The 26,977-nt window shown below is 38.5% G+C and overlaps 1 protein-coding gene across 1 annotated transcript in view; it reads right to left on the reverse strand.

Moving 5' to 3' along the window:
* Positions 1-12,322: 12,322 nt before the first annotated feature.
* WRN (Werner syndrome, RecQ helicase-like) overlaps positions 12,323-26,977 on the reverse strand; it is a 147,640-nt gene continuing 132,985 nt past the window's right edge. The window contains 2 exon segments of the mRNA XM_011977717.1: positions 12,323-13,088; positions 18,884-19,087. Coding sequence (XP_011833107.1) covers positions 12,979-13,088; positions 18,884-19,087 — 314 coding nt within the window. The 3' untranslated portion in view covers positions 12,323-12,978.

Here is a 26,977-nt window from a genome sequence, read left to right on the forward strand (position 1 = left end):
GGAGTTCGAGACCAGCCTGGCCAACATGATGAAACCCCGTCTCTACTAAAAATACAAAAATTAGCCGGGTGTGGTGGTGCACACCTGTAGTCCCAGCTACTTGGGAGACTGAGGCAGGAGAATCTCTTGAACCTGGGAGGTGAAGGTTGCAGTGAGCCAGGATCATGCCACTGCACTCCAGCCTGGGCAACAGAGCGAGACTCTGTTTAAGAAAAAAAAAAAAGAAAAAACAACCTTGATACTCCCCCGCATGCCATTCCATGCCTTTTATGCCCCTGCTCTTCTGGCCTTTCCCCTGTTCTCTACCTGGCTATTTCTTTTCTTTTTCTTTTTTCTTTTTTTTTTTTTCTTTGAGTGGAGTCACTCTGTCATCCAGGCTGGAGTGCAGCGGTGTGATCTCAGCTCACTGCAACCTCTGCCTCCCAGGTTCAAGCAGTTCTCTGGCCTCAGCCTCCTGAGTAGCTGGGATTACAGGCGCATGCCACCATGTTCAGCTAATTTTTTTTTTTTAATTTTTAGTAGAGATGGGGTTTCATCACGTTGGCCACGCTGGTCTCAAACTCCTGACCTCTTCTTTTTTCTTCTTTCTTTTTTTTAAAGGTAGGGTCTCACTCTGTCGCTCAGGCTGGAGTGCAGTGATGCCATCATGACTCACTGCAGCCTCAACCTCTCAGGCTCAACTGATCCTCCCAACTCAGCCTACAGAGTAGCTGGGACTACAGGCATGCACCACCATACCCAGCTGATTTTTGTATTTTTTGTAGAGACGGTGTTTAATCATGTTGCCCCAGCTGGTCTCAAACTCCTGATTTTGTCAAGCGACCCGCCCACCTCAGCCTCTCAAAGTGCTGGGATTACAGGCGTGGCTGCTTCTTATTGACACTCCTTAGATAGTCCAGATATCATCTTCACAGAAGCCCTTCCTGCTCCAACAGGCTAGGTCTGAGTTCTCTTTCCAGAAGCTGCCCTAAGCCCCAGAGCTACCAAATTTGGAGATCTGGGGAATCTGCATATTTGTCGGAACCAGAAAGCCCATCTATGTAACCGGAATGCCCCGCACACTACACAGGCAGAGCTACTTTCTTCGTGCCGGTTGTCAGGTTTGCTCTTCTCCAGACCAGCTGATGTTAGAAGCTTAAAATCGACTGAGCTCCCCATCGTCCATGACAGAAAGAGACATCCAATGCCCTCACCTGATTCCCCTGATTTTCACATTATTTTGTCCCCCAAAAAACCTGTATTGATAAGTGGATGGACCAAAACCAAACACAACCAAATCAAAATGCTCTTTGATTTTCCAGTGCCGTCAAACCCGAAATTTCCAAATCTGACCAGCAGATGGTGCCCTTGAACCAAAGACGTAAAATGTTCACTTCCTCCCCATGTGAGAATGAGTCTAATGAGGGAAAAAGCCGAAAGGCTTTTGGTGGATGTTTAACACAGTATACAATTCACGTGAGTCACTAAAAATAATAAACTGTCCCTATTAGGACCCAAAACAAAGAGGGTCTGGGGGCTTGCCAAATCCCATCCACATTTTCTGTAAGGGTTACAGAGTTCCAGCAGCTGCCTTCCTCCTTGTTCCCCTTGCAAGTTCAGCGCTTCCTCTGCATCTTAAACGTCCCTCCCCTTACTCAGTAAGCTTTGGAGGAAATTTAAAGTGATTTGTATTCTGTGACTTAGTTACCAGATAACTAATTCATGAACCAGAATATTTCATGAACTTCCGGTTATTTGATTATTCCAGTTACGTTCTTTAAAGATCCTGCAATGCCCATACCTTTTATCCGTTGTTCATGAAAAGCAAGCATTACTCTGGCACCTCAAGAAATCTAACCCCGTGCCCTTGAACATGAAAATTATCTAACTCCCCTTTCTTTAACCAAATCAGTAGGCAGCCTTCAGACTGTAACGTGGCTTTCCTGATAGCTTTTCAATGGGCAAAGGATGAGAACAGCTGGCTTTTATTATTCCTATGCTGTGCTAAATGCTGCATCACATTCAATTCTCCAATGACTTTAGCTAAGCCTCTATTTCCTCTTCCACACAATGGTGTTAATAAAAGAGACTTAGAGTGGATCGACTTGCTCAAAGCTGCAGTTACATGTGGTCAAACTCAGGCTAATTCCACAGCTCAACCCTCGCCTTCTCAGCAAGGCGTTTCCTGTCCCAAATTGAAATAGTCCAAACCCCTTCCCTGCTGTGTCCTCTATCGTTTTATCACCATCTAAAGAAGAATGTTTCACTTTTTTTGTTTGCTGCTGTATTCCAGCACCTACAACAGTGCCTGGCACATAGTAAGTGCTCAATAAATATTTGTTGAATATTTACTTCCGTCTCTGTCAACTTGAATAATGAGTCTGAATCTGCACCTGTAAGAAGGATCCACTGGGGGTGCTGACACCACAGATTTTTAACCAAGGTCAGTAAAGGGCCACACACCGGACTGCTGTGATTTTGCCAAGTAATTGCCTGCCAAGTATTATCTAGAGAGAGAGGCTGCTTCTCTCTGGACACCCAGCCACTGACGCTGTGCCGTTTCTGTCTGCTATTTCCCTAGCGACAGCTGAGGGAATACCAACCATGTGTGACAGCCACTGTTAAATGGTCTACAGGCATTGTGTCTAATCCCAGCAACGTCTCTGAGTGTTACAGACGAGGCTCAGAGTGTCTAAGTAACTTGTCCAAAGTCACCTAGCTAGGAGATGGCAGAGCTGTGGACTTTACTGAAAGTGTGACTGACTGCTAAGGTCCAGGGTAGTAATAAAGGGATGCCATGTGGTCCGTAGGATTGGAGACCAGATACAACCTGGACATCTTAACAGAGGCCAACATGAAGGGTAACTGGTCCAAGGACCAGATGGGATTGCGGATCTCAGTGGATACTTGCGTAGGAGGCAGAGATGATGAGGGTCCCTGTGCGTCCCTAGTTGCCAAAGCTTTGACCAGAATCCCACAGCACTTAGGCCTCCCCATTCATTGATTCATTCATATGTTTACTTATTCAACAGATACTGACTGAGTTCCTGCTGTGTGCCAGGCTTTCTTCCAGGTGCTAAAGACACAGCAGTGAAAAAAATGGACAAAACTCCCTGCTATCAAGGAGCTTACAGTTTAGTAGAGGGAGATCATATATCAGTATCATAAATAAGTATTGGAACAGGTAAGAGAATGGGATAGGGCATGAAGATTTTAAGTAAGTTACTACTCATGGTATAGTTCATTTGAATAGACTGGAAGGAGTTGGCCTAGTTTGCCTATGGTTATCTGGGGGAACAGCACAGCAGGTGAAAAGACAAGTCAGGGCAAATGCATGTCACTTGGGGGGCACTACTTGGCGAAATCACATTCTCCCCTAAGACGTAGCATGTCTGGTGTCTTCTAGGAACAGTACAGGGTCTGGTATGGCTGGAGCAGAGGGAAGGACAGGGAGATGGCGTGAGACCAAGATGGTAGGAGATGAGTCCGAGAGGGACTGAGGACAGATCCCAGCAGGGCCTGCAGGCCTCTGTCAGAGCTTCAGGTTTTACTCACAGGAAGAGGAGGAGGAGGGGGAACCTTGAAGTGATCCAGCCTAGCCAAAATAAACCAAGATGACATTTTTTTTTTTCTTTTACTATCAGGAGGAACTGGGGTTTAAAATAGAGATTTCTGGGCAGGTATGGTGACTTACACCTGCAATCCCAGCACTTTGGGAGGCCTAGGTGGGAGGATCACTTGAGGCCAAGAGTTCAAGTCCAGCCTGGGCAACACAGCAAGATCCTATGTCTACAAAGAATTTAAAAATTAGCCAGGAGTGGTGGTATGCGCCTGCAGTCCCAGCTACTCAGGAGGCTGAGATAAGAGGACTGCTTGAGCCCAGGAGTTCAAGGCTGCAGTGAGCTATGATTGCATCACTGCAACTCTAGCTTGGGCAACACAGTGAGACCCTATCTCTAAAAACTAAATAAAAGTGACTTCTGAGATATGGAAAGTAAAAGCAACATTTCTGAGTTGTTGAATTTGAAGCTTGTGGAATTCTGTCTACCACGTACATAAAGATATTTTACTTTTATTTTGCAAAATGTCTAGGAGGGAAGAAAATCTTTCCCCCTATAACATCCACACATGGCTCTGACAGGCAATTCGAATAAGCTTGTTAGTCACGGTGTTCAACAAATAGCTTTTCGTTGTTGGGTTGTTTGAGTTTTTGTTTTGTTGCAATTTCATAAATTTAGCACCACTAGGGGAGGCTGGCACCAACATGTGATAAAAACATTGACTTAAGTTTCTTTTCTCACGTCTGCTTTTGCAAAGTTTAATAGTTTGGAAAGGACTCCAAATGAGTAATTAATGGACAAGTAGGGATCTCCCTCTCTGAAGAAAATGTACATGCCTGTTATTTTGTAACAAACGAACATAGATATGAATCATGGAGAAAAACATATTGCTATGTGGCTGTTTGTCTAGACCACTGGGTCTCACCAACTGTTGAGTTGGTATTGGATCACTTGAGCCCAGGAGTTTGAAACCAGCCTAGGCAACATAGTGAAACCCTGTCTCTAAAAAAAAAATTTTTTTTTGTTTTTAATTAGCCAGGCATGGTGATGTGCACCTGTGGTCCCAGCTACTCAGAAGGCTGAGGTAGGAAGAACATTTGAGTCCAAGAGTTTGAGACTGCAGTGAACCTTGATCATGCCACTGCACTCCAGCCTGGGTGTCAGCCTGGGTGTCAGCTCTCTCCAAAAAAAAAAAAAAAAAAAAAGACTTGGTATTGAATGAATGGTGTGTGGCTGTAGTCAGACAAACTTAGTGAGAAGATGAGGAAGGCAAAACAAACAAACAAACAAAAAAACTAGTGAGCAAAAATAAGGGTAAGATATATTGGTCCACTGTATCAATATTGGTTAAAAAAAATCATGCATTTTAGTCTTTAAAAAGTGGAAGTAAAATTGTATATAACAGGAAACCAGGAAGGAAACACAGAGAACATTGGAAGCTCACTGAGGTCCTTGTGTCCAAGAGAATAGACAGGGCCACCTCTAATATATTTTTGGAACCCAAGACAAAGGAACAAATAGAAGCCCAAATATGAAATATTTCAATATGTCAGGCTAACCCCATTTAAATACATTCTATCCTCCTACCTAGACAAATATATAACAACCTGGAAGACCAGATTTGAATTGCAGATTTGAATGCTCGTATTCCTTAGGATTCTGTCCTGTTGGTGCAGGGAGAATCAGCCCATGGACACAACCCACTCCTCCTCCTCTGGCTTCACTCTGCACCACCAAGGGGCTCCTGTGCCTACGGACACTCAGCCTGGACATCAAGCCTTGTCCATAAACCTCCACAAACAGCCATTCTTTGACCATCTTTTGTTGGAGGCCGAAAGAGTGAGGGTCGTGATCAACTCAGTAAACCACTGGAGGCTATATGAGTAAACAGCAAACTGTTCTCATGAAAGCAGGTTGTCAGCAAACTGACAAACTGTGTCTGCCACCCGGAAGGAATGCCGAGGGCAGTCATGCCTCAGGTGCAAGTGTTTCTTGTGATCAGGCACATCTGAAGCCTGTTAACAATAATGTGAACCTGTGATCAATCCAGCAGCTGACCAATCGTTACCTCTTCCTCCCTGCTCTTTCTACCCAATAAATACAAAGGGCTGTAGAAGCTCAGGGCGGCTGCCTTTGCTCACTAGAAGCAGTGAGCCCTCTTCTTCCCTGGGTCCCTTTCTTTAAAACAGTTACTTTTGTCTTAAGTTTTCATTTCTGCCTTCATCCCCCTTCGTTCAGTTTCATAGTAACTGTCACAGTCTTTCAGACCAGAAACGAACTTATCAGATGGGGAAACAAGGCCAGAAGCCCCTGCAGCCCTTGAAGGCAAGGCGTGTTTGGGCCAGGCATTCTGGGGCATGGTCTAGAGAACGGAGACAGGTGTGAGCCAGTGAGCACATCCCCTGGCTCCAAAGATTCTTTGCCTCATAGAAAAGGTAGAGGACGTCCTCTCATGAAGGTTCAGCTGCTGGGGAGTTTAACGGAAGTAGGTAGTCAGGTCCATGGCAGCACCAGGATGAGCACCCACTGGTGTCACAGAGCTCTCCCAGCCTCAGGACTGGAAAGGATTCGGTCCACCTCTGCAGCTTTTCCTTAATTATTTGGGGGCCAAGACATCTAACATACCCCAGGAAACCTAGACCAATAGTTCCCTTGAGGTCCAAGAATCTCCTTAAAATCCTTCACATTCATATCCTTACCCTGGGGCTTTCCAGCCCTCCAGCCAGCACCCTAAGATCCTGCTTGCCTGCCAGTTCATGGCTCAAGAGAGGTGTATGGAGGTTGACATTCAGAACGGAGGGAAAGCAAATGTAATGGTTGCCCATCATTCCAGAAAGCCCTGCCTACTTTATATTTTATAAAAGCAGGGCCATGTGTTGTGGCTCATGCCTGTAATCCCAGTGCTTTGGGAGGCTGAGGCAAGAGTTTGAGACTCATCTGGGCAACACAGAAAGACCCCATCTCTACAAAAAAATTAGCTGGGTGTGATGGCACATGCCTGTCATCTCAGTACTCAGAGGTTGAGGCTACTTGATTGCTTGAGTCCAGGAGTTTGAGGCTGCAGTGAGCTATGATCACACCACTGCACTTCAGTCTGGTGAGAGTGAGATCCTGCCTCTAAAAATAAGTAAACAAATCAATAGGTTGGGTATGGTGGCTCATGCCTGTAATCCCAGCTCTTTGGAAGGTCAAGGCGGGAGGATCACTTGATCCCAGGAGCTCATGACCGGTCTGGACAACATAGGGAGACCCCATCTCTCTTTTTTAAAAAGTTTTTAAAACTTAAAATAAATGCAATATATATTTAACAAATACAGAGACTACAGAAACTTAAACAGCTGGCCCTTCTGCCCTTCTGATTGAGGTGGGAGGATCACTTAAGCCCAGGAGTTAGAGACCAGCCAGGGTAACAAATGGAGTCCCTGTCTCTATTCTTTTATAAAGTTCTTAAAATTTTAACTAAAAGAATAAATGCAATATATATTGATTTGATTTAAAATACATGGAGATTATAAAAATTTAAATATCCCTTCCACCCTTCCAATTCCACTCCCCTGAAATAACAAATGTTAATGATTAGGAATGTTTCAGTCTATAACTTTAAAAAAAAAAATTGTGCAAATCCTTCACAGGATCTCCTCTTTTTTTCATTCAGAGTCCATTTTTTCTCATATCTTATTATGTGAAGTAAATGTTTTCTTTAAAATGTTTTGTTTCTTAGAGAAAAGGTTTTTTGTGGATGTTTTTTCATTGAATCTTCAGAGTAAATCTGTCCCTCTTAAGCATGAGATCCGTGTTGAGTTTTCTTCTATTTATTCCATCTTTCATGCATCTAGCATGTTGTCTTGCATGCTACAAATGCAAATGTTTACTGAATGAAGACATAAATAAGTATAATACATACTTGTCAATTTTAAACATTGAGTTAGAAAATATAGCTGATTGTGAGGCTAAAGTTTAATTAATTTTCTGAGACACAATTAAAGTTCTGGGTTTAATGAATCGATATTAATAGAATTAATATAGTAACTGTAGTAATTTAGTACTAATTAAGAGTAACCTATTAGATACCTTTCTCTTGCAAGTGAAATGTGTTTAAATACTTCTATGCAATAACAAAGTTAAACATTCATATGAAATATCTCCAATAGTAAGGGCAAATACCTTTCAAATGGTAGGGTCTCTACTTAAAAATCACAAGCAGATACTAATTTTTCAATGATACGTTTTACATTGGAGTCACAAGAGTAATCTGTTACCTGAGTAAGATAAATTATCTCAAGCATTACAAATGCTTAAATATCAAATATGTACTTATTATTTCTTAAACCTAACACATTACTACCAAAGGCTTAATTTATTCTATATTCTACTTATGTCTACATTTTCTCAAGGTTTAAACACATTTACCCAGTAAGGAAACAAGTACATTATCTCAAATGATTTCGAGATTACGATCCCAACCAAAATCTGGTAAATACCTTCTCAGATCTCAGATAGCTGAGACTGCTGAAGTCAGCTACCCCATCAAGGCTGTAACTAACCTTCTTCACTGTTTCTGTGGTTTTGCAATTCTTTTCCATAAGATACTTAAAGTCTATTAAGCTCAAAAACTAGAGTTCATTCCATTGGATCTTTCATGCTCTTAATTGCATGCAACCTATTTGAACAGGAAGAATCCTATATTCTTTTCTCATTCTGTCTGGTAGGGATACAGCTTTTTTGAATTCCAGGTAACAGTCAGGGCTTTGTCTGACTCTATGGTCACAGGCTACACCTGGGGAATTCGCCTTCAGTTCACCTGTTTCTGTATAAATATTCCGTAACGTGCCGAGATGGTTCTGGCCCAGCTACTTGCACCTGGTGATGAGGCAGGTATAAAAAGACAGAACCTCCGAACACACTCAGGTGGTAGGGAGCGAGGGGAGGGAAACTTGGAAGGTAACAAGTTGGTGCAAGTTATTGCTGTTTTTACCTTTACTTTTAAGCCCCGCCCCCACCGGACCTGGGAAAGGAAGGAGAGGGGGCCTCTTCTGACTCCACTCCCCAAGGGGAGGGGGGTTTGCCTCTGAACGTGGCAAGCATAACCAGGTTTGGATCTAGGGCGCTGGGGTCCTGGTGGTGCTCCAGTGGGCCCCCTCCCTACCCCCGTGACTTGTCCAACCTCCCTACACCTTCAAATGACAAGTTCGCCCCCCGCTCCCCCCCCCCCCCAGTCCCCAGTGACGAATCCAGCCGCGCTCCCATTCTTCACACAGGGTGGGGACGGACTTTCAAAGACTCGGAGATCCCACGGGTGCAGAGTAAGGTTGGAGACCTTACTCTGCCGGTTCCCAGTTCCCTTACCCTGAGTACACGACTTATGCTCCATTTAATTTTCCATAAGAAATCGCTCTCACGTACTTGTTCTGTGTCATTACTTCTAATGGCAAAATCACCAATTACTTTTGTTACCAGTGGAGGGTGTCCAGGTTCTTGGTGTCTTGAAGGAAGAACTGGACAAAATACACAAAGCAAGGAAAGAATGAAGCAACAAAATCAGACATTACTGAAAATAAAGAACCCTCCACAGGCTCCGGGACTCAAGAACCAATGGGAGGCTGAAGTGAAGTCACAAAGGTTACCCCCTATGCAAGCATCTGATTGGTTGTGGAAAACAACCAATCAGAGGCTAAAGTGAAGTTACAAAGTTACATTTCTAGGCAGACAAGACTTGGCCTGCAGTCTGATTGGTCACAAAGCTACATTCCTACGCAGAAAGCAACAGAGGTACTTTCCATTTTCCGTCTGCCACGCAGAAATGTGGCGGGGAGGGGCGGTTGCAAAAGGAGTAGCCATCTGGTCCTTTTGTTATTTAGGTGTGGAAAATTGGGGTTTTCCTTTGGATTTAGTTCTAGGAAGTCAGTGTGAATTGGCCTTGGTTTCCCTGCGTCCAGACCCTATTCTCCCGCCTCACTTTTGCACCAACCTAATACAACAACCCATACAGAACTTAAAGATCCAGGAAGCCTCTGCCTCCATCCAGGAGCTGCTTCATCCTCTACTCTGTGTAACTACCTCTGAGATTCCATATCCTTTGAGATTAAAAACACTTTACATCTTCTGTGTCTGTTGACGGCTCTTTCCACCAGTTACATCACTGTGCTTCTGTGGCAACTGAATACAACTGGAAGTGAAAAACAACTCCTCATTCAAATGTTTCTGAAATATTCACAGGTAGGGCTCATTTCAGGAAAGGCATGAACCAGCAGCTCAGCAGGCCACACACCTACGCCAGATCCAACGCTGTTACTAGGGACTAGCTTAGATGAGGTCACAGGTGCCAATCCAATATCCAGGTGGGTATTATTCTCCTTGGAATGAACCCCAACAAAAATCAAGAGCCACAAGAAATGGGGAAAGAGAGAATTTATGCTGGGAAGGCATAAAGTCCACTACAGATAACATAAACAACAACAACAACAACAACAACAAAATTCTCTCTCTTCCCCTCTGGCTATGTATATGTCATGAGACTATACCATATTTCATTTCAAGAATGTTCAAAGCAGCTGGGCATAGCGGTGCACGCCTATACTCCCGCCTACTCAGCAGGCTGAGGCAGAAGTATCACATGAGCCCAGGAATTCAAGGCTATAGCATGCTATGATCATGCCTGTGAATAGCCACTGCACTCCAACCTGGGCAACACAGCAAGATCCTGACTCATTTTTTTTTAAAAAGGTCAAAGCAGTGCTGTTGAAAACAGAAAAAAACTGAAAGCAACTTTAATGTCCAACAATATGAAGGTACATAATTCATGGTATACCTTTATAATAAAACATTACATCAGCATTTCTCAATCTTTTAGGTCTGAGAACCCCTCTATACTCTCACAAAAAAAATCACTGAGGACCCCAAAGAGCTTTTGTTAATATGGGTTATATCTATCACTACCACTTTTGTCTGGCTTAACAGAAGTGGCTGGATTCTCAGATCTGCTTCTGCATTCAATCCATTTTCATATGCTGTTTTGGCTGAAGTATATGAAAAAGATCTGACTTTACACAGGCACGTAGTTGGGAAAGAGAAGAGTATTTTAATAGCTTGTTCAGATAACGGTGGACGTTCTTCTCCAAAATTTTACCAAAACCTGGACAAGTGATAGTTTCTTAAAGATTAGTTGCCGTGTGTAATCTGAAACTGTATCAAAAACTTTTTCATACTCTGTTATATTCAAATCCATTGGTCCATCTTGTCCTCTGAACAGATCTTTTACCCAGTCATGATTTTTTTTTTTAGTTTTGAGACGGAGTCTTGCTCTGTCGCCAGGCTGGAGTGCAGTGGCACAAGCTCAGCTCACTGCAATCTCCGCCTTCTGGGTTCAAGCAATTCTCCTGCCTCAGCCTCCCAAGTAGCTGGGATTTCAGGCCTGTACCAATACACCCAGCTAATTTTTGTATTTTTAGTAGAGACAGGGTTTCACCATGTTGGCCAGGGTGGTCTCGATCTCCTGACCTCATGATCCGTCCGCCTCAGCCTCCCAAAGTGCTAGGATTACAGACGTGAACGACCGCGCACGGTCTCAGTCATGATTTCTTAACATCACATATGTTAATTACTATCCATCTCATTAGGAAAGGTTTTATGTAAGACTGTGCACGATGGCTCACACCTGTAATCCCACTATTATGGGAGACTGAGGCAGGAGGACTGCTTGAGGCCAGGAGTTCAAGACCAACCTGGGCAACCTAGAGACCTCATCTCTACAAAACATAAAAAGAAAAAATTAGCAGGCCATGGTGGTATGCACCTGTAGTTTCAGCCACTCAGAGGCTGAGGTGGGAGGATAAGAAAGAAAGGGAGACAGACAGAGGGGGCAGGGTGAGGAGGGGAGAGAGAGAGAAAGACAGAGAGAAGTCTTTATGTTAAGGAAAGCTGTCAAGCTTCCAGTGGAGGAATACAACTTTTCCAAAATCATACATTTTGCTAGAAATCTCCAATTTTATCATTGGCACAACAAATACCATCAGTTGTTTTCCGTGAAGAGGCCATCTTAGTTCAATTTTGAGAAAATGTCTGCCAAACATCCAAATCTAAATAACCAATCATCGTTTTTCGTCATTCTTTTCAGTGAAAATGGCATTCCATGAAAAAAAAGCAGCAAATTCAATTGGCAACTCAAATAAACAAGTGCTTCTCCTGGAGACAGCCTCGTACCTAGGCATGCAGCAGATGTGTCTGTGCGTACTTGCTACTCCATCACACAAGATATTCACAGGGTACTGCAGATGCACACACAACAGCATGCAAATGCAGAAGCCATGGCTGGAGAACTACATATCACATATTTAATAGGCGCCACTACCTTCTGGTAATGGAATGCAGAAAAATGGGAATATACGAGACTTTTATATTTTACCTAAAAACAAGTGAATATAAAAAAGTCTGGTGGGATACACAAAAGAGGTTGACTGTGATTAGCTACTAGTAAAATTATGAATGATTTTTATTTTCATTTTTCTCACTTCCCTGGATTTTCTAGTTCTTCTATGACAGATATATTTGTTTCTTAACAAGATATTTTTATTTACAAAAAAGCCAATCAAAGGCTTTGAAATGTATAGTGAACTGCTTAAAGTTAAATAACCATAGTTTGCCCAACTCTGTGTCACAGTATAGGTTTTAAATTAAGTCACGTGTGCTACATAGGAGAGATTAGAATCAAATTCTGACATCCTTGAAAAATAAAGGTACTTAAAGTAATTAAGTAAATGAAAGCTAAAAAATATATATCTATAATATTCAGTGTGAAAAACATTGTTTTATTATTTGAAAAATAATAGAAATTGTATATAAAATACAAAATGTACAGTTGCCTAGTGCAATTGGTATCCATTTTACATTTTTTACATTTTTTTCCCCTAGTTAATGGCACCCAAAATGTGGTTTCATTTTCACTGGCCTGGTTAACTAATACCATTTAACAATGTGTTTAAGAGCTTCTTCAAAAAATAGTAAAGACAATTTGTAAAATAACTATGCTTTCTTACATTTACAAAACAGAATTTTGATAATATATGAATATTTTATATCACATAATTACCATGTAACTACTAATCTGTTGTCTATATCAAATCACAGCACATAACATTTTCCAAATACACTGTTTTAATAAAGAGATTAGAAAATAGGACAGTAATGGTTTCTTAAAGCAATCTTACAGGAAGTCTAATTTAATATTCTGTTAGGTAATGTACTCACGTAGCCTCCCAGAAGACCCAGAAACTTTACATGAATTGCGAAAGGCTGATTTAAGATGCTAGTTCTTCAATAAACAGTGAACTCTGTAATCAGAATCATTTTTAAGTCAAAATACTATTCCTTACTCTTCAGAAATAAAATATAACTCTCCTCTTGTAATACAGCAAGAAACATAATTGTTCCGGTAATTGCCAGCTTAACTAAAAAGGCCTCCCCTTTTCGTTTTGTCCATTAATTTCTTGCTGGTGTGACTTCCTTTGGCAAACCACATAGGTAATCGTCTCTTTCTCTCTGCAGATGAAGTCTATAGGAAATAGAAAGAAAAAGAAATCAAATCTTTGTACTACTGAGAAGGGGTATTAGTTGCAAACAAGTAACATAGGTTCCTGAATATACACCCATCCTTTCTCCTCTATCAAAAAAAAAAAAAAAAAAAAAAAAAAACAAATAGTGGTTATCTATACAATTTATTTCTGGATCAAAAAGTAAATAAATATAAGAGACATAAAATCACTACATCATTTCTTTAGGCAATTACTTGCCATCTCATCACATAGTCTTAGACACTCAAGACACCTCATTCAGTAAGTAAAAATCTAGACATTATTTCAGATCTATATCCCATGGTGTACTTGCTTTGAGTTGACCAAAATGGTGAATTTAATGTTTTGAGGAAGGAACATGCCTGGGCATGTATACACACACAAAGAGTTATATTATGCATGTGAAAAGAATATAGCTTCTAACATCTACAATGGGAGGTAGACAGACTTGTCCAATCAGCACCCTGTAGAGTGGCCAAGGCATAGTATGCTTAATAAACATTTGCTAAATAAATGGAAAAAATAAAAGTTTCTTGTCTCATAGACTCATCTGAGAATCACTATAGATCCACTTCCCAGAAAAAAAGAGAAATATACACGTGCACACTTTCGCACACATTTCAGCAGCTCACGTGTCAAAGAGCCTCTAAACCTCAGGTTAAACATCCTTGAAAAAAAATAATTTAAGGCTGGGTGAGGTGGGTCATGCCTGCAATCCCAATACTTTGGGAGGATTATTGGAGCCCAGGAGGTCAAGGCTGCAGTGAGCTATAGTCATGCCACTGCACTCCAGTCTGGGCTGCGTAAGACCCCGTCTCAAACAAAACAAAACAAAACAAAACAAAAAACAAAACAAACAAAAAAGGTAGTGTTTGGGTACAATACCATCTGCACATGAAAAAGAATTAAATAATTTTAAGTAAGTGTTTCATAAGCCTACAGTGGCATACATTTGTGTTATCTCAGAGTACTAGATCCTCAGGATAACATAACAGAGAAATCATTCCATCATGAGTACATCCTGGAATCCAGAGTTAATTTGGGGTTATTATTAATAAAAGTAATTGAGAGATTTTATGAGAAGTTTGGCTTTATCTAAGGTACAATGTGTCTGTTAGCCTAAAATACAAAAATACTATTTATTCCATTTCAAGAATGAAGACTATCTAGATATTGTTCATCAGCTGCTTGCTATGTTTGATTATATTTTCTATGTTTAAAAAAGGCTTTGAAATATTTAACAGTAGGAAAACAGCAAAAGATCCTTGGCAGAACACTCTGAAACTTCATATTTAAAAAAGGTAAAAACTTAGCTGTTCCAGCTTAAGTAAAAAAATCCAGGGTAGAAAAAATGCTTTGTACACATCAGCAAAGGCTAAAGAAAAAACTGGCTAAGATTGCAACTTTGTTCCTAGGTACCCAACTGCAAGCAGGGAAGAGAAAATCAAAAGAATGGATGAGACTTATACACACTGTAAGATACTATGACTTAGAAATAATAAATATTGGGGATATGAGGTGGCATACAGAAAAGGCATTTTGCATTTTTCTAATGATCCGTGATGTTGAGCTTTTTTTCATGTTTGTTGGCTACATAAATGTCTTCTTTCGAGATGTGTCTGATCAAGTCCTTTGCCCACATTTTAATGTTTTTTTTGTTTTGTTTTGTTTTTTCTTGTAAATTTGTTTAGGTTCCTTGTAGATCCTGGATATTGGACCTTTGTCAGATGGATAGATTGCAAAAATTTTCTCCAACTCTGCCAAAAGAGGAGGACATCTGAACAGTAATAGAGCAGAGGAAGAAACCCTAAGTCATGTTGTATGTAGCCTAATACCATGGAGTAGCATAGACTTTGAAATCAGGCAGAACCAGGTTTGAACTTTAATTGAGCCACTTGCTAAATGTATGACCTGATTATGCATGTTACTTAAGCTTCAATGTCTTCACAGAGAAATGGAAATAACAGTACATAACATCACTGAATTATTTGGAGTTAAATAAGAATAAATGTAAAATAGCGAAATCCTAATTTCTTCTTCATACTCATTAATTGGTAGCTAATATCATTTCAAGTCTTCTGTATTTCTATAAACATGATCATCAGCATTTATAGTGGAATTATAATAATGATCTTATTTCATTGAAAAAAGGGGGAAATACTTACTTACACTGAGTGTGTCTTTCGAGTGTCAACAGTAAATTATTTGAAGAAATGTTCAGTATGAGATCTAAGTTACCTAATAGAAACAATGTCTTCCAGTGTCTATTTCCTTCCTCAGTAGACTACTAAAATTCCCAGCAACAAAATTTTAAGGGCCTCTTTACATCTTTTTAATACTCCCAACTCTGTTACCAAGCTATTACCATTAAGTTATGAACAGGAAACATCAACTCATTTGCTGATTATATGTGCACATACAGATGAAGCAAATACAGAAATATGTAAGTTACGTTCACATTTAATTTCATTTATAAACAAGGTCAATTCATATATTTAGTTACCAAGCCTGATGCATTTGTCATGAAAACTATTTTCATAAGTCAATTTTACCTGTGAATCAGCATCTGTAAATAAATCTTCTACAAAACTAGTTGTATAAAATATTGTGTATTTTAATTTGTAATCAAACTCAGTGATCAAGCAGGAAATGTCACACATTCTCTCTTATACAGTCAAGAAAAATAAGAAGAAAAAAAAAGGCACAGGACGAGAGGTACTGGGAAGACGGTGGCGGCAGCAGCAGCAGCAGCAGAGCTTTTAATCTTTCTGAATTCCAGAATTAAGACAGAACTAGATAGTAAAACCCCAAATCCATTGTCGACATTTACAATAAAACCAAGTGTAAAGGTGTCCTTGGGAAACTAAAATTGTAACAATGTAGGGGCAAACCACCAACAGCAATTAAGACCTGCACAGTACTGACATCTGTACGGGAGAAAGCAGAGGCAAGCAGTGTCCGATAACAAGAGAACCCCAAGATAGCCCACAGGCAAACACTGGGAAGACAGATTAATGAGAGATTAATCTGATAATAGCATCTGAAAATGGGAGAGCTTTTGTCCAAGCCAATAGCGAGTACAACGAATCCACAGTGATCTCTTAGGTGAAGAGCGCAGCTGGCTACTCTGAACCCTGGGACTAGCCGAGGCTGCCTTCTAGAAGAAGGCTCCACATTCAGGAGAAATCACTGGGGTTAAATCAAAACCAAGCAGGACAGGTACAACAGAGACTAAAGGGAGACAAAGCCTAGATAAAAATGGCAGAGTAGATCTCATAAACCAAGTTTCCATATTTTAGACATTATACAAAAACATTAGAGACAGATGTGAAATTGGGAAAATCATCCTGAACCATGCCTTCTTTTGAAAGTACAGGAAAACTAATCTCATATGAAAACGAGCAAAAGAAAAGTATCAAGGTCAAATCTTTGACACCAGAAAGACTTGCTTAGATACAGAATAAAACTGTAGTCTTTCAAAATGAACTGGAAAACATTAGGAAAATTATCTAAAACACAAAAAGATGTCACAAATCAAAATTAGAAAAATTCAAAACTGGGGGAAAACTGAGGGGGAAAACTGAGGAAAGAATCAGAAATAAAAGAAAAAAATTACAGAAGTGTTCAGTTAATAGGGTTGCTCCTTTGGTAAAACTAAAATAAAATAATATTTCTCTATATAAATAAACAAAGAATTTTTAAATCCAGAAACTTTAAAAAATAATTTAAAAATAAGTGAATACAAAGCTATGTGGAATACAGAAATAAATACAACTGATTATGTTAAAAGAGAAATAGAAGGTGAAAAGGAAGAAAAAATTTAAAGAGAAATGAAGAAATAAAAAGAATGCATGAAAAGTGACAAAGATTGAAGCTGGGTAAAGAAGATCCAACATACATGTATAGCAGAAGTTCCTGAAGAAGAAATACAAAGTAATGGAACAAAATACTAAAAAGTATGATTTAAGAAAACTTTATAGAACAGTTTTTAAAAAACTATCATTTAAGAAAACTTTCCAGAAATAAAAGAATACTAAATATTTAAAGAATCCACCATGTACCTATGGATATTGAATCCGAATTATCAATGCCAAGACATCACCTTTCTGTTAAACAAAGACATGATTGAGCTTCTATCTTAATAGCAAACACAAGAGATGTAAACATAACAATACGTCAACTAATAAAAAGAATTTGTTCTAATGACTTTATCCTTTGTCAGAAGCCTCATAATTATAAAATGAAACAGACTAAGGGATATAAATCAGGTCAGTAGAGCAGATGAATGTTAATATATGACAGATTCTGAAAGTAGGCCTCCAACACTCTACAGAAATCCGCTTTTCATAAAAGGAGGCTGATGAAGACAGATGCTTTGGATGACTCACTCACCTCTACTTCCCAGCCCCAACACCATTGTTCCCCTAAATGGGAAAAAGGGGCCAAATAAGGTAGACCTTTTAGAATCCAGTAAGCTTAGTACAATTTCTTCCCACCCAAACCCCCACAATATCCCCCATTCTCTTGTTGACATGTAATGTTACTGAAATAGGGGAAAAGCAAAAATGGCAATATATAGTTAAAATTTTACTACAAATGTGCTTCTATATTGAGGAAAAATAGTAAGTTACACCTTTTCCTGTATTGACAGGTTGAAGCTGGGAAAAAATAAGAGGGTCTTAGGCATTTGGTATAGATTACAGAAACAGAAGGCTGAGCGTTAGAATCTAAATTTCATTACCTCCACCCAAAATATGTTTTCTTTAATGTTCCTCTTATAGCTAGTTCAGTTACAAACAATATAAAGATTTCCAACTAATTAAGTTTCATTAGATTATCTAGGACATGACTCTATTATATACAGATTTAACTCAAGTACAGAATTTAAAAAGACCAGCTCCCCTTATTTTTAAGCAATTCAAAAAAGTAGCAGTTTAATTGCCGAACAGCCTATAAAGATCACCTTAGAACTGAAGTGTAATTCCTAATTCTCTAATACAAATAATCACCACCACCTACTGCCACATTGAATTTACCAACTAAGAATTTAAACAATTTTTTAGTTAATCATTTCAAAAACGTTTATAATGGAGTCATGTAATTTTAGATCCGGAAGATACCGAAGGTCAAATTTTTAAATTTATGCCATTATTTAAGAGTCATATTACTAAATAATACTCTCTGATTGCTATTTATCTCATGCCATACAAATAGCAATTATTTTTGAAGCATTTGATTTTAATAAAACATACCATCTAACATAATACTAAATTTGTAATCTATCTATGATCATGCAAAAGCACTAGGAAATGCTGAGAGCCACAAGCAACAGTAATCCTTGTGCCTCAGATATTCATATCATAGTAACAGACGATGATGAATGACAGAATGATAATAAACCAGTCTGGGAGGTATTTATAACACAATTTGTTTTCACTTTCATTAAGTACATAAACTGCCATATGCTTAAATTCATTAACTATACATCCGAAAGGAAGATTTTTCCAGGCTATATGGTCAATATGAGGTACAGGTAAAATTTAAGCTGACATTCTACACAGTAAGCTAAACAGATGGACTAAACATCCCTTTTACTGTCTTTTTTTAAAAAATCACTTTTCTCAGATCATATTTATGAAAAGTAAAGGAAATGTGGCCCATAGAGAAAGTAATCATATCAGAATTCATAACAGTTCAAAAAATACAGCATTCTAGTACTAGGATATGCAAATTGAAGAAACTGACACTATATGAAAATTCTCTATATAATTAACAGCTTGGTATTGATGCCTACTTCTTCCTTGCTTCTCTTAGAACTTGAGATCTCTTCAGAACTGGGAAAACATCTCCTTTTGTTGACATCACATGAAGGCTGAAGTCTGCTGTCAGTACCATGTTTAAGGATCTCAATTGCCATGTGGATAAGGTACGTGTCAATGTTTTCAGGAACTAACATTCTGATTAGGTTAATTTTACTCATATCTGTAAAAGATAAAAAAAACTCCATTTCAAAATAAATTACAGAGAACATTTTAGAAAACGTATGAGCTAGAAATAGTGAAATATTCTGTAGACAGGAAGGAGGAGGGTTGCCAAAGAAGTTTCCTCTTTCAAATGCCTATAGCCTTACGGAACGGAAATGGAGTAAAAACTCCACTCGGGTATCACTAGCACCTGAAGCCCCTGCCTCCAAGGTCCAAAGTCAGGTCAGTACTATTGACACCGCATAAATTGTGTTTCAAACTGTCTTTTGTGGGCTGCCGTGAGAGTCAAAACAACCATTCATAGAATTGCTCTAAAGGAAATTGTGTTTCCAATTCCAAATATCAATTATAATTAGATTTTTCTTAAAATAATTTATTCTGATCACTTGCTGGCCTTTTGCCTAAGATCAAGTATAATAATGATTTATTCTTTAAGTAGAAGCTAATTGTACTTGTAAATAAGATTCTAATAAAAAGGATTCTTTCAATGGCTATTATTGTAATAACAAGAGACATAAATGATTTTAAATGCACATTAACTAGATGAGATTTCTGGGAACATATTTCTTAATTTCAGAATCAAGAAACTTTACATTTTTTTGCAACTCAACAGAACTAATTCAGACTGTGTCAATTTCTTGACACCTTCTAAAATTATGTAGCAGCCTCCTATAGGCAAGCCAATAATTATGTTTCAGCACTTCCTTCCAACATCACGTTTTTCTGCAATGCTCCAGAGTGCGGTAAACCCAAGCAGTTTAGAACCTACCCATTCACCTTCACCTAATTTACAAAGCATATCCAACATTTGACACCCAACTCAAATCAGTGATCAGAAACCAAGTATTTTTCAAATGACAACCTGAAAAGACATTCTTTAAATTATTAGTTTTCAGGTTTATATTTTCCTTTCTTCTAAAGATTAGCTTGCTACTCCAAGACTCCTCAAAACACTGCAGTTTAAAAGGCAAAAAACAAAACAAAATAAAACAAAAAACAGGAAGAGAAAGTTATGCAGCTAATATAAACTAGGTCAGTGGGTTAACTAATTAAAGTTTCAAAATCTTAAAAAGGAAAAGATCACCTCTATACATAGTAAAATCAGCAACGTGACTATCTTATCTCTCAACCAAACTAAAATTGTATTTGTCCCTTGATCATTATATCATCCTAATAATGTCAAAATTCCCCCAATTTTACTATTTCATCATTTTTTAATGGCTGAGGAGTATTCTGTTGTATGTGTGTATCCAAATTTACTTTGAGTTCCCTTTTATTTGTCTTCAAATTTTAAAATACGTTTGGAACACCTTGGGCACATTAGTCCACTTTGTTCAACGGTAAATTTTACAAAAGCTAAACACAGATCAAGTATTTCCAGTTAAAATTTAGCATCAGAAGATATGTTGTATATATAAAGTACATACCTGATTACAAAGGCTTATGACAGAAAAAAGTACATAAAATATCTCATTAATAATTTTCAGATTGATTACATGTTGAAATGATAAAATTTTAAATATAGTAGACTAAATTATATTATCGAAATAAATTGCATCCATTTACTTTTTAAAATGTGGCTACTAGAAAATGTAAAATTGCATATGTAGCTCGCATTATATTTCTACTGATAGTGCTGTTTTAGAAAGACCATATAAATTTTCCCACACTCAAAACCAAGTAATATACCACTACATTGCATTAAATTCATTTTCTTCCATGGGTATTTAGAAATTAGATAAATAAACTATGGATGATTAATTTCTTCATACTATAAATGTGACATTTATAAACCAAGTTTTTAGGGAAAAATCACACAAGCTTGAGCTATTATCGTGTAATGGGCTAAACAAATTAATTTTAAAAGAAAAAATAAGATATTTCATTCACTTTTGAATCACTTTATTTCTAAAATTAGAATGTCTTTTGTTCATAAAATGATGATGCATAAACATCTGCTTATGGTGTTAAACCACTATTAATGATTTAAAGTTAAATGTATAAGGTTAATTTCTAGATATAATTTAAAAATTCATGTATTTTTCTAATACATTTCCACAAGTACCCTTTATATTTCTATGGTAAATTCATCCTGCATTTTATACATATGCAAATAAGTGGCATTTAGCTTTACAGGTGCATCTCATTCTGCTCTAACTTCCCATGTAAATAAGTGCTGAAAATATCTACCGCAGAATTCATGACAACACTGGCTACACGCCTTCAGTGTTTTCAAAGAGATCATATTACCCTTACTTCTGTAGTAGATCCCTTGGAAGCCACTCTTAATTTTCCAGTTACATGCACATTAAGAATGGGAGAATAAAATTAATCAAAATACTATCTAGGTACCTCATTCAATGCCTTAATTTATTATTAAGCATAGTTCGAATCCCAAATCCATAAACAGAGTTTAAAATTACATAAACAAGGACAAACGAAAAGAATACAAAGGTACAAAGCTCCTTTAAATATGAACAGTTTTCCAGACAAAACCTACTTAACAAATAAGAGTACGAAATTAATAGCTATGTTTTCTCAATTCATAATTACTCTATTTTTAGGTAAAGATTGTGTCATAATAAAATACAGAAACTTCTCAATTCAGGATTGTACAAAGTTTAGATTTAATCAAACTTGTTCTTTAAAACTCTAAATTATTGTGGCATGGCAACAGTTAAATAAAATATGAAAATAGCATATCTGAATCGTTATTATAGTATGTATATCCTCATTCCTTATTATCATTTATAATCCAACAATGTTTTCTCCAGTAAGAGAACAAAAGGTATTTTATAAAGAAAAAACAAGAATCCAAAAGCACAATCTCACATCCATAAATGATAGTTTAATGATTATGAGTGTACTATCAAAAGAAATAAAAGAGGGCTGGGCTCAGTGGCTCACACCTGTAATCCCAGCACTTAGGCAGGCTGAGGTGGGAGGATCGCTTGAGACTAAGGGGTTCAAGACTAGGCTGGGCAATGTAGTGAGACCCCATCTCTACAAAAAATATTTAAAAATTAGCCAGGTGTGGTCCCAGCTACTTGGAAGGCTGAAGTGGAAGGCTTGCTTGAGTCCAGGAGTTCAAGGGTGTAGTAAGCTATGATTGTGCCACTGCACTCCAGCCTGGGCAACAGAGTGAGACCTTGTCCTCAAAAAAAAAAAAAAAAAAAGAGCTCATGGTTATCACAACCTTCTTAACCTCCTCTATTCTAGATTTAAAAGTAGGCTACAAAAACGTACTTTTTCATATTATATGTGCAACCTACAGACAGTGTATTAACAGAACGATAAGTTTTTAGTAAGTATATCTTAAGAATTTTTCACTATTATATTCTGCTTGATTTTAATATTTCTTACTTTAAAAAGTTATCTAACATCAAAAATGGAAATTGCAAATCTTAGAATGTAGAGGGTACTAGATATGGTAAGGGGTAAAGACACTCAATTTAATAAAGATATGAAACTGATTATAAATAAGTTAATTTGTTTCACTCATCGAGTTTATATACCCATATCCTATATCAGGATTAGAAATTGCGTATTTCTTTCCTTTAAGTTAACTGGCAATACAACTTTAACATGAGTAAAAAGAGAAACTTGTTCAGTCATTAATCTTAGACATGGTATTAAAACAGTTTCATAACTCTCTAGGCCTCACATTCCTTATCTCCAAAACAGGGTGGGATAGGAAAGGGAAAGTGTAATGGTTTCCAATTTCATTTCTAAATCTAAAGTTCGATAACCTTGTGCCTACATGATTTAGAAAGCAAATTAACAGTGCTTCAATTCTTTACCGTGGGCAAATAAAACAGATGTTGTCAATACGTGGCTGAATAATATAATATGAAATTTTCCTTTACCATTTCCCTCTGCCCATAATGAAGTGATGTTAGAATGTCCATTTAGGACATTCAGGAATATATGCCCAAGAATTCTTTAGTGCGAATGAGCACACATGCGTGCGTGCGCGCGCACACACACACACACACCATTACAACCGGTTTGAGTTCTTAAATTGTATGTCTCTATAAAATATATATTGGGGAACATTCTTTCTTATATACTTATTAAGTTCATGTATTCTTAAGTGCCTATTAAAAATGACAAACTATAAAAATAATCATATTTAAAGGGTATATTTAAGACACCATAAAACTTTACCATCTGTGTCTTCAGTCATCATCATCATCATCATCATATTCACCACCACCATTTGCTATTATCAGTGTGCCAAAGCTTTCTGAACAGTATCTAATTTACAGTCATACACCACATAATGATGTTTCAGTCAACCATGGGCAGCCAACAGGAACAAGTATCCATTAGATTATCACACAGCTGAAAAGCTCCTATCACCTAGTGACATCATAGCCATCATAACATCACAATGCAAAGCATCACCCATGTGTTTGTGGTGGTAATGGTGTAAACAAACTCACTTTGCTGCCCGCTGTGTAAAAGTCTAGCATATACAGTACATAATACTTAAAAATGATAACAAATGACTATGTTACTATGTTTATGTGTTTGCTATATTATACACTTTATAAATATTTTTTAGAAGTTCATCGTAAAACAAGTAGGCCCTTCTGGAGGTATCCAGAAGGCGGCATTGTTATCATAGGAGATGACAGCCCCATGCATGTGACTGCCCCTGAAGACCTTCTGGTGGGACAAGATGTGGAGGTGGAAGACAGTGAGACTGATGATCCTGAGCCCATGTAGGCCTAGTCTAATGTGTGGGTTTGTGTCTTGGTTTTTAACAAAAAAAAAAATGTAAAAAGTAAAAACGAATTTAACAAAATCAAAAACAGAAAAAAGCTTAGAGAAGAAGGATATAAAGAAAATATATTTGTACAGCTGTACAATATGTTTGTGTTTTAAGCTAAGTGTTATTACAAAAGAGTAAAAAGATTTTAATTCATAAAGAAAAATCATTACAGTAAGCTAAGGTTAATTTATTATTGGTAAAAGAAGCAAATTTTTTTAACTTTTATTTTAGTTTCAAGGGTACATATGCAAGTACATTATACAGATAGATTCGTATCACAGGGGTGAGTGTGGCCTAAGTGCACAGGGTTTATAAAGTCTACAGTAGTGCACAGTCCTAGGTCTTCACATTCACTCACCACTCACTCACTGACTCACACAGAGCAACTCCCAGGATGCAAGCTCCATTCGCCGTAAGTGCCCTATACAGATGTACACTTTTGTATCTTTTTTTTGAGACAGAGTCTCACTCTGTCTCCCAGGTTGGAGTGCAGTGGCACAATCTTGGCTCACTGCAACCTCCACCTCCCGGGTTCAAGCAATTCTCCTGCCTCAGCCTCCCAAGTAGCTGGGATTACAGGCACCTACCACCACGCCTGGCTAATTTTTGTATTTTTAGTTGAGACGGGGTTTCACCATGTTGGCCAGGCTGGTCTTGAACTCCTGACCTCAGGTGATCCGCCCACCTCGGCCTCCCAAAGTACTGGGATTACAAGCGTGAGCCACCACGCCTGGCCTTTTTTAAAAAAATCTGTTACACTGTATTTCTACTGGGCCTTTTCTATGTTTCACTATGTTTATATGCACAAATACCACTGTGTTATAATTGCCTACAGTATTCACTAAAGTCACATGCTGTACAGGAGCTATACCATACAGCCTAGATGTGTAGTAGGCTACACCATCTAAGATTAAGTCCACTCTGTGAGGTTCCCATAAGATGAAATCGCCTAACAACACATTTCTCAGAATTCATCCCCATCATCAAGCGACGCATGACTATATTTCTCACAATTCTATAAGAGAGGCAATATTAATTCTCCCTGTCTTAGAGATGAGGAAATTGAGGATTAGGGAAATTGGATCACTTGATGGAGGTCACATAACAATGAAATGCTAGAGCCAAGGTCTAAATACAGATCTGTCTATTACCTAAGCCTTTGCTCTTACAGACTAGACCAACACCACCTGTAAGTTTCAGGATATAAAGAAGGCAGCTAAATAATAGCAGAAATGCCAATAGAAAAAAAAAAAAGGTTGGCGGAGGGAACTACACAAATTCTTTTCTTTTTTTTTTTTTTTTTTGAGACAGAGTCTCACCCTGTTGTCCAGACTGTAGTACAATGAGGCAATCTCGGCTCACTACAACCTCCTCCACCTCCCAGGGGGGTTCAAGCGATTCTCCTGCCTCAGCCTCCCAAGTAGCAGGGATTACAGGTGTGTGCCACCAAGCCCAGCTAATTTTGGTATTTTCAGTAGAGACGGGGTTTCATCATGTTGGTCAGGCTTGTCTCTAACTCTTGACCTCAGTGACCTGCCTGTCTCGTCTTCCCAAAGTGCTGGGATTACAGGCGTAAGCCACCGTGCCCGGCCTGCACAAATTCTTTCAGAGAATACTCAACCTACTACTCAGCCTACTACTCAACATCTCATCGAAAGATGCAAATTGCTTTAAGTCCTGAGAGACAGTACATTTCTAAAGGAAAAAAAATTCCAGACTATAAGCATGAAGAAGACATTTGAGTCTTTGGCTTTCTCTAAAACGCTATCTCATTCTGCACTGGAGAAACAGAGGTTTCGACAACCATAAATCTAATCCTACAAAGTAGTTACTATTTTCCTCTCTCTGCCTTGATTTCTGAAGTTAGGAAGATCAGAAGGTGACCAGGAAAGTTGGCCAGCTTTCTCATAAGATGCCTCTCTAACCTACCTTGGATGTTTTACAGCTTAGCTCAGGATTTGGCTAATTTAACCCTGAAATGCTAACTTATTAACTTACATGGTTAATTCATAAGTATCACATAGATAAATACTCAGATTAGCATGACTACATCCATTCCTTACATACACATCTGCATGGGAAGTTATCAGAAAACTAGGAAGTGATATATAAGCAGAATTCGTTGTTAAGAGTATTCCTTAAATATAAATTTTTCCCAATTTTTAATGTCTTTCATTTCTTCTTCTTGTTGTTCAGATGACATTAGGTAATTTTTCTCCTTTTACCCTTATTGTGGTAACATTTAAAGATTTTTCTAATCTTGAGTCATTCTAGCATTCCTGCACAAACTAGAACCTGTCAGGGTGCAAGATCTTTTTTTTTTTTTTTTGAGAGAGTCTCACTCTGTCACTCAGGCTGAAGTGCAGTGGCACGATCTTGGCTCACTGCAACCTCCGCCTCCCTGGTTCAAGCGATTCTCGTGCCTCAGTCTCCTGAGTAGCTGGGATTACAGGCACGTGCCAACACTGCTGGCTAATTTTTGTATTTTTAGTAGAGACAGGGTTTCACCATGTTGGCCAGGCTGGTCTTGAACTCCTGACCTCAAGTCATCTGCCCGTCTCAGCCTCCCAAAGTGCTGGGATTACAGGTGTGAACCACCACGCCTGGCGCAATATCTTTTTTATATATATAATTTTTGGGGGGAAGGGATTTATTGTGCTTATGGGTGGCTTTGGTCTTTTAATTTTCCATCTCAGACCTTTATTTTCTGATTTTATCATAATTTTTTAAAATTATAACTTTTACTTTAGATTCAGGTAGTACATGGGCAGGTTTGTTACATTCGTATATTGCAGGATGCTGAGGTTTGAGGTACAATTGATCCCATCACCCAGATAGTGAGCATAGTTCCCAACATGCAGTTTTTCAACCACTGTCCCTTCCCACCTTTTCAACCATTGTTCCTTCCCTCCCCTCAGTAGTCCCCAGTGTCTACTGTTACTTTTTTTTTTTTTTTCTTTTTGAGACAGGTTCTCACTCTGTCACTCACGCTGGAGCGCAGTGGCATGATCACAGCTCATTGTAACCTCAAACTCCTGAGCTCAAGCACTCCTCCTGCCTCAGTCTCCCGAGTAGCTGGGACTATAGGTATACGCCACCACGTCTGGCTAA

This window comes from Mandrillus leucophaeus, unplaced genomic scaffold (genome assembly GCF_000951045.1).
Source record: "Mandrillus leucophaeus isolate KB7577 unplaced genomic scaffold, Mleu.le_1.0 Scaffold183, whole genome shotgun sequence".
Classification (NCBI taxonomy): domain Eukaryota; kingdom Metazoa; phylum Chordata; class Mammalia; order Primates; family Cercopithecidae; genus Mandrillus; species Mandrillus leucophaeus.